Consider the following 9,553-nt stretch of genomic DNA (forward strand, 5'->3'; position numbering starts at 1 on the left):
TTGCTTCTATCTTACACATAATTTCAGTTATTCCTGATCGAAGGCAACGTTGCGCAAACACTCGTGCGGTATTTATATATGCGCTAGCATCGTTCGTTTTAAATAACTGTTTTTTAATTGCCCACTCTGATGAACTGGCTGTTACTACTGGACCATTTTCGAAATGCTTTACTTCAGCTGAAATATAACGATTAGTAATATTTAGTTCCAACTTGTGCCAATAAGAACGACCAGGTTTTTCCAACAAATAACCATTTGGTTTATAAGCAACACGTAATTTTTCCAGATTTCGTGGGTTACGATTTATCACGTATTGTTGACCCTCTTTTGGCAAAGATAACTTTTTGAGCTTTCTTAGCACACGAACTGGAGTTAAAGGCTGAAAATGTCCTGACATTATTTTAACCTATCACTATGTTTATGTTATTGCACTAAACTGCGGTACTTAAGCCAGATGTATATCAAGAGCAGGGCTGCTATCTTTTTAATGCCAAATATTTGCAAACAGGGTTGGCAGGACGTAAGACAGCATAACGTAACGTCGCACATGCCGTAAAGTTTGCTTAAGCATATTGCATATCTGAAAAAATTATCATCTCTTGATATTTTTAGTATTAACTACTGTAGAATATTAATGTTTACTTAAAGATCTATACCTTTAACGAATAAAAATGTGTTAACTGATTTCGTATTGAATCCCACTCAGAAAATAAGCCACAAATAAATTATACTTAAATTAAGAATTATAATTAAATAAGCATCATTTTATACAGAAAGTAATGCTCATATCAAATTTGAAACTGTTGCTGTTTTCAATGTAACCATTCGTCATATGACTGTAAACAATGGCGCAGAGCTAAATATATAAGATTCAAAAATCTATTATAAGTAACACACTTAATTTGTTGACATCATTTTATAGTTCTACCAACAATAAGTTGTGAGTATTTTCTTTCAGATAAGTGCTTTGAAAATAATTGGGTTACATTATTATGTGGTATCGGTGTTTCATACAACCTTCTTAAATAAATGGTTGCCTGATTGTAATATGCTTACAAAAAATGATGCACTCATACATCATGATGCTTTTGATCTACTATTATGATCGTTTTTAATAAAAACACACAGATGTTTACAATGTATTTTATTATTATTGTTTTTATGGATAGTGTTCTCTGCACTGGTGTTCTCACCAGATTTTACACAAAGCTGTTCCATGAAAATCTGACTAAAGAGCGTATTTTGGCAATTTATTTGTGTTACGGTCTCAGTTTGAACTTTACTTATGTTTTACTCAAGTTTTACTACGAGTAGCTTGTGCAACAGACCTAATATTAGATTTTTTACATATATGCGGTTAATTACGTGTAACGTAAACGAAACATTACGCGCATTTTTATACGTTGTCAAAAATATTCGCCGCTGTACATGTTTACATTTAGGCATGCAGTTCCTCTATAATATATGCTATCAGCTGTTCTGGATTTGGGACAAAATACTTAAGTTGTGTCTTGCGCTATGAAAAGTTTACATAGACGTTATTACCATAATTAGTTGTATTTAATTAAATAAAAAAATATAAACATATCAGTAAATTATGTTGAGGTCATATCAAGATCTAAACAGGATGCTGCATTTGGGGCGGTTCGGAGTAACGGTTCTGCAGAGGGTAACCTGCTGCACGACTTCTGTGCCAGTCCGAGTAAGTGCCATGTGGAACACGTTGTGACTTATTGAATAATTAGTATTGGGTTTCGCCTATCAAATGACCCTCACAATATGGATTTTTAAAGCCTCAATTGTTTAAGGACGCATATATGTCGACAACATGAGCATTTAAACCATGGTCATTTGCATTAAATTTTGCTTAATCTTTGTTTTTCTTACTTTGGCGCAATTTATTTTATAACTCTTGCCGATTTTTGTTTATAAATTTTAAAAGTTCTTTATATATGTGTTTAGTTTTATGTTATTAATTTAACCTAAAATATAAGTATTATTTATAATTGAATTGTGTATAGAAGTATGTATTTAGCATCCTATCAGTTACTATCGCGTTCGAGTTATCAAAATCAAATTATTGTAATTTTACAATTTATTGGTCTTATCATAGCATAGATAGATTATTTTTTTCACTTTTTTATTGAGTGCAACTGTTGGAGCCATAAAACAATTAGGTAAGTGAACAGTCAGTCTCACTTATCACAGTTGAATTCACCGCTGTGTAATAAATTTCACTTCAATCCAGTACGCATTGTAAGCTCCCACCGTTCGGTCGTGTAACAGTCGATTTAAATTTGAACTGAATATCGTAATACCTCTGACAATTATTCAAAATTTTTTGACATTTGCTTTGCTTAAATAAGAAAATTTTAATATATTTAATGTGTAAAAAAAGTAATCGAGGAGATAAATTAAGATTATTAGTTTTTATATAATTTGCTGTGAAATAAATTCTCCACACTTTCTATTTCATGAGTAATGTTTTTGGTAAATCTCTTGTATTGACGAGCATGTGTTGCGCATTGAATGCGCTTCCCCATCTCTGAGTTGGGGAAGCCTTTCGCTTCCCTTGCACTCCGTTTTGGCTCATCAAAAATTTCTCTTTTATAGTGAATAGAAGAATGCATTCTAAATGCAATGAAGACTTTTTGTGTTTTCTTAATAAAAGTGTGAATAGTCTTTTATTTGTGTTAACCCAGAAATATTATTTCTTTTTTATATAAAATTAATTAATTAATTAATTATCTTGATTTTCTTTTATATATAGTTGAAACATAAGAATGTGTGTAAGAAAATAACTGTTAAATTTAAAAATGTAAACAAATTTATGAAAATTGAATAGAAACCATGTTGATCAAAATTTGTTCAACCGATTTTAGCAATTAGGCACAGTGTATAATGTGTGAAATAAACAAAGCAAAACTATCCCTCCGTCCGCAGTACCACTTTCAACAATCCCAGACTCAGACAAAAGCGCAGCCCCGGCCGAAGCCGCTACTGGAACCTGCAGTACAGCAGCAAAAGCCTACTATGCCACATAATATTGATTGGATATTTCATCGCCTTAGGCATCCTTCAAAGCTCTGGTATATTGTCAGCCAAATTGCTGTAACAGCAGTTGGATTATTTAGTAAATTTGTTTTGGGTAAGTGAATTCTTATCACTGAATATATTATTTAAGCTAACTCAAAGTTAAAAAAATATTAGATTAAATTTCGTTAAAGATCCATTTACAATAACTTTCACAAAAAATCATTCGATTAGCGCAAAGACTGATATATTCATGTATATGAAATCATATAGACTAGTCGACAGATTTAAAGGCAGGTAACATGACTGTTATCACAATGGGCAATATATGTCTTCGACAACTGTCAGCACACGCCTTCTGAACCTAGAACAGAGCCTTCTGACTGTTCTGCTATTATATGTATTAATAGAAATATATTAATTTTGCAACTCATGTGGACTTGTAGAGTAGGAAACATGAATGGATTAGAAAATAAATAAATGAATGAGGATGTCCTATAAAAAAAAAAGATAAGGAGGATAGGATAGGAAATATAAATGAATTAGAGGATCAATAAATGAATTAGGATATTCTATAAAAAGAAAGAAAGAAAAGAGATAAAAAAGGAAATATAAACGGCTTATAAAATGACTAAATGAGATAGTAATGCTGTATGAGAATGAGGTAAGAAGGGGGTTAGGATAGCAAATAAAAATGGCTTATAAGATGACCAAATCAGATGGTAATGTTGTGTGAGAAGGAGGTAAGAACGGGGTTAGAACAGGGAATTAAAATGGCTTACAAGCTGACTAAATGAGTTAGTTATGTTATATAAGAAGAAGGTAAGAAGAGGATGGGAGAAGGATGAAACTTTAGCTTCTATTTATTTATTGATATTTTCAACTGATAATGATCAATAATAGAAATTGAATTTCAGCAAATAATAAACTGATTAATTAATACGCAAAATAATGACTTGAACTAGGCGTGGAACTGGTCCACATTCTGGTGCAATATAAAATTATAAAATATAAATTAAACGTTATTATTAGGGATATTCAGGCGTTGCTAGGTAATTTGGTATTTGGTAAAATAACAAAATGACGAACGTCTGCACGCCCCTTTTTAATTCTTTTTCAGAAAAGTTGTAAAATAAAGCTGTTAATTCAGTTTTTGTTTATTTTGTAATTCTGTTAATTTTGTTGTTGTGAATGACAAATAATGTAAAATTTTTATTTTATTAATTATTTATTTATTTCTATCAGAGGCTCACATTTCATATTACTAATTAAATTTGAATTTTGTGCAATACTTCACAATAATAATAATCAATCAGTTGGTGTTCTGAATATCGAAAAATATATCAGACCTGCCCGGTGATAATTCTCGGAGAACGTTATAATATCGTAAAAACAATAGCTCAAAATTTTATCACTTGACTGAATATCCCCGCATGTCTAAATACTGCTAATGGAGCCACAGGAGTAGATAGAAACACCTGCGAGATCCGATCGCTCCTAAAACCATGTCATTAAAAGTCGGTATTATATACAGTCGACTTATAATCATTGGAAGTTCGTTTTTAAAGCTTTTCATTTTGTTGTATATATTATTTAGCTAATTATTTATACTTTTAAAAATCTACGACGTGACAAAGAAGGTATTCAAGAAGGTATTTTACAAAACCACTGATTCAATATTATCTTTTATATTTTAGTTATTAGGAGTTCCTTTCTGTTAGACTCTGAAGGGCTTCTATTTTCAATCCTTTGTTGTTATTATAGATGCTTGTTATACATTATTATGCATTATATCGTTTGATCCGGCTCTCTGTGTAGAGCTTCGTACATAATTTTCCCGCGGAAACTTTGTAAGTGTTCCATCAATATTTCTTGCTTTCTACTTTTCCTTACTTTGGGCATTTGCAACAGTTCTTCTAAGGTTCTTAATCTTTTCGTAAAGTGACTGAAGTATATCAGTTATTGAAGATTATTTTTATAAACCTGGTTCTGTTATATACTTCCTCAAGTTTTGGGGTTGATGGAATTCATAACAATTTTCGATATAGCCTAAATTTAAAATCATTAATCTTGTATTTGTTCATAGTTGGGTGAATCTATTTGATAGCTACTATATCTATTATTTGAAGCTTTGTAAAAACTATAAAATTAGACTGTTATCTGTTTTTAGTTTAATTATTATCTTTGTAATTATTATGGTATGTAATTAGTTTTGGTAATTTTAACTACTATAAAAATCGTTTCAAAACCCATAAAAGCAGTATTATTTATCAAATCATGGACTACGTAATAAGATTTATTGGTTTACAAGTATGCATTTCGTTTATGACCTAATGTTTATAAGCTACATGACACCTCCGTTCAAGTTACTAATAGATATCGAATTTTTATTATTGCTTTGACATGTATGTTAAGAAAATATAGTAAAAATATAAATTTGAGAACTGTAAGTAAACAAAGTTGTTGTAGACGCAGTTATCTTTTTGCTTTAGTAGGAAATTTGTGAAAAAATTTGCTGAGCTTTCTTGAATTTATTTCTGTAAAATTAAATATTATTAAATAATACGTATATATATAAATATGCGTATGAGCCGGAACATAAACAGCAGTCGACTTTATGGGTGGTTTAAGATGAACCAAATCCAACAAAAGTTGTTCGTGCTCAAAGCGCTTCGTAACAAATGGTCATTTGTTTTTTCAGGAAAACTGGTCATGTGACAACTATACTATTACAGGAACGTAAACTGTTCAATTCCGAATGGTATACAAGCATTTGCTTACCGGAAGTCTTTAGTGAAATACGAAAAACAAACAAGCGCATCATTTGGATCATTCTCCATCTCCATCAAGACAATGTGAGTGCTCACAATTCTCGTCTAACAATCGACTATTTGAACATTCAAAAAATCGAATTGATGGATGAGTTCTTCTTGTTCTCGAACGTCAAGAATAAATTACGTGGACAAGGATTTTGGTTGTCCAACGGCGGAAGAAGCCGTTGTTGCATTTAAAAACCATGTTTTGGAGGTGTCTGAAGAAGATTGGTAAAAATGCTTGAACAAATGGTTCGAACGCATGCAAAAGTGTATAAATCATACAGGAAAATACTTCAAGAAACAATAAAGCAATTTTCAACGCACAAGTTAGTATTTTTCATTGTTAGGCTCAAAAAATAGTGGTCCTCGTATTGAAGCAGTAATAAACCCAAAATTATAAGTATAGAAATCTACATAATCCTTAGAGTAGCAGAAGACCTAATTATCTATGCAACAGATTGGAGAGATAACTTAATGTAGAGCTATAATTTTATTAGAAAAGTTAATCTATTGATATTAGAAACAGTTCAGTGAAAATGGTGTGACTCTATATTCTTTGTGGATGTTAAATGTAGGTATAGTACCATCGTCAATCCTTGATAAAGGAGCAATTTTTAATGGGACCTTACATTACTTTTCTTTTGCTATACTTTGGGTCTGTTATTATTTTGACCTTTTTTTTTCTAACTCTGATTGTTCTATTTTCTACATTTTGATTTTAATATTAATTTCTCATAAAATGTTTTACGGTTTGTTTCTCTTTTGCTTACAATGTCATTACAAATTTTTATAAATAAAATGTATCTTGCGTTTGTGCCACGGTCATTTAATTATTGTGTCTACGATTTTCAATATCACATCACGTGTTGTTTACTAAAAAAAGTTGCTATTTTCTGTTGCTACTCGTAATAACGTCACCAATCTGAGATGTGAGAGTGGAAATGTATTTGCACAATGCGGCTGCAGTGCCAAAACATATTGTTCTCATATCTAACGTTTACATATCAGCTACTTCCTTTATATTAAAATATTTTACTACAAAAAACTGTAATTAGCAAATGATAATTATTAAAAAAAGGTGTACTTTAGATTAACAACACTCTGTTCTATTATCTCTTCTTGTATACTCTGAACTTGTCTACTTTGAACTTTAAAGAGGGGTTAAATAATACATCGCATATAAATAATTACAATATTTCTAATCAATATTCATAATAAAATAAAATGTAAATATAAAACAAAAAACTATAATTATATATTGAATGTACTCAATAAAGATAAGAATGTGAAACTGTTTCGTAAACAATTTATAGAGTTTCCGCATTAAATAGCTTTAAAGAGTGGGAAGAGTAGATAGATAGGTAAATGAAAAGGAAGAAGAATTGAATCTTGTTTATCGATTTTATCTTTAATACTTCCGATTTATTTCTATACAATAAGTCCTCTGACTCTTTCTCTATTTGGAGTATAACATGGGCTATGGCTGCTGAAGCAATGTTAGTCCAAATTCTGTTGGTCTTTCGTCAGTGACTGGCGGAGGCAGGGTTTAAAACGGGATGTTTAGAGTATACATGTAGAAACCAACTTAATGAAAAGATCAAAACATTGAAAGATGAAAGAATACAAACTGTTTCTCTTGACCTGACTGCTGAAGCAATGTTAGTCCAAATTCTGTTGGTCTTTCATCAGTGGCTGGCGGAGGCGGGGTTTAAAACGGGATGTTTAGAGTATACATGTAGAAACCAACTTAATGAAAAGATCAAAAATTTGAAAGATGAAAGAATACAACCGTATAAGCAACCTTTTATGGTTCTAAGGAAGCTGTTGTCGATGTATCGACAAAATTGTCGACAATATTAATGACTGAATATTAATATATGACAGTTAGAGTTCTGTAGTTCATAAGGATGCACGATTGACTGCAACACAATTCGAATTAAAAGATTTTCGCTTTTAATCCATTTTTATGTTGCAAATATTTTATTTTGATTTATTTTTATTAGGTATTTTTCTTTTTCATTTTTTCTAAAGATGATGAAATGATGGAATTTGTCGTAATCTATCAGTTCTAGTGTTACCTACTCATATCTTCTTTGCTGATGTCAATGTAACGAAGGAAGTCTTATCCTCTATCAAACGAAAAACAGATAATGGTTTAATAATAGCCCGCAGCTGTGTTTGTGTTAGTATAGGATATTTTCTGAGAAGGGATAGCACAATAGATTTCATAAGTTGTCATTGTCCGTCCTATAATAATGACATTAATCTCATCTCTTTATTTGCTATTCTAATTTTAATAATAAGATAAGATAATTTTACTTAATAAAATTTAAGGTATGGATAGGATTAGTTAGTTAGTTAAGGTGGAGGTAGGACGAGTCCTCCTCAATTAGTTAGAAAGCCGTTTTGAATCCACAAAAACCTCGTAATAGTGGGTAGTATATCGAATGTCGAACTAGAACCAGCCAGAGGTATTAACAAAGGCAAGAATCTGGCTAATGCTGATGCTGGACATATCGTCAATTGAAGAATGGGGCCCTTAGATACCTAAACCTAGTTCTGGCCAGACCTGGACAAAGACACATCAGGTGTTCTGGTGTCATTTCTTCAAGAGCTGGTAGACACGCATTACAAGAAGTACCACAGGGTAGGCTGAGTCTAGCTCCATGCCGTCCTATAGAGCAGTGTCCTGTAAAGACAGATATTAGCCTAGATACCTCAGATTTGTTTCTACAGATGGATTGGATTATTTAATAATAATTTAATTAAAATTCAACACAGTTAGAGTTCTGTAGTTCATAGAGAAAGTAAACAATAGAGTTTTAAAGACTGATGATAGTCTGATGTCTTCACAAAACTCTCTACTATTTGTTGTATTTAGATCTTTTTATATCTTTATTTTTAAACAAAAAAAGTGTTTGGTATAATTGGATGGAAATTAAGATTGTTTATTAGTTCTTATTTCATATATAAGTCTGAATTCACAGCATTTTTTCATACTTAATTATTATTTGATAGTTCGGTGTGCTAGTTCGATTTGCAAATTTAACTTCAGTGATTCAATAACCTTTTGTCGTCTTTACCTCTAATATGAAACCTTTTTTCAGGCGTATCTGCTTAATTCGTGTTTTTTGCAGTATGATTCATCAGGTGATATTACTGATTCCTTAACTATATCACTCCACTGAAAAGTTCATCGCACCTTTTTACTAGATTATATGGTTCGATTCTCAGAATATGAATTATTAAAAAGATATTAAAGTTTTTAAGACCTATTAACTCAGATGCGGTAGTTACTGTATAGAATAAATGTTTTCTCGAATGTTCCTAATACTGCTTTCTGGTCATGCTTTATATTAAAAAACCTCACATATTATCTATTTACTACGTTTCTGTTAATGGGTCATTCTAGATGGAACTTTGTCTCATAGGTTGTTAACTGCTTTTTCAGTTTTGTTATATATTAATTTTTTTTTTGCAAAATAAAGACGCATTAACAGTTTTTAAAAATAAAGTATTCATATAATATATCTGTCATTAAATTATATAAAATAGGTTTTTATTGCCTTTCTGGAAATATTGTAGATCAAACCTGGTCTTTTTTATTTACCAGTAAAGTGATTACATACATTGCAATATGATCATTAAATCGATTTATAATTGAATATATAACATATTAAATATAATTGGAATAAATCAATACT

General features: G+C 30.9%; 1 protein-coding gene across 1 annotated transcript in view; it reads right to left on the bottom strand.

Moving 5' to 3' along the window:
- Window positions 1–436, bottom strand: part of LOC119674991 (39S ribosomal protein L18, mitochondrial-like) — a 617-nt gene extending 181 nt beyond the window's left edge. Inside the window, exon 1 of the mRNA XM_038086152.1 lies at window positions 5–436. Coding sequence (XP_037942080.1) covers window positions 5–397 — 393 coding nt within the window. The 5' untranslated portion in view covers window positions 398–436. The remainder of the gene's footprint in view (window positions 1–4) is intronic.
- Between the last annotated feature and the right edge of the window lie 9,117 nt (window positions 437–9,553).

The sequence above is a fragment of the Teleopsis dalmanni genome, chromosome 2, assembly GCF_002237135.1.
Source record: "Teleopsis dalmanni isolate 2A chromosome 2, ASM223713v2, whole genome shotgun sequence".
NCBI lineage: Eukaryota > Metazoa > Arthropoda > Insecta > Diptera > Diopsidae > Teleopsis > Teleopsis dalmanni.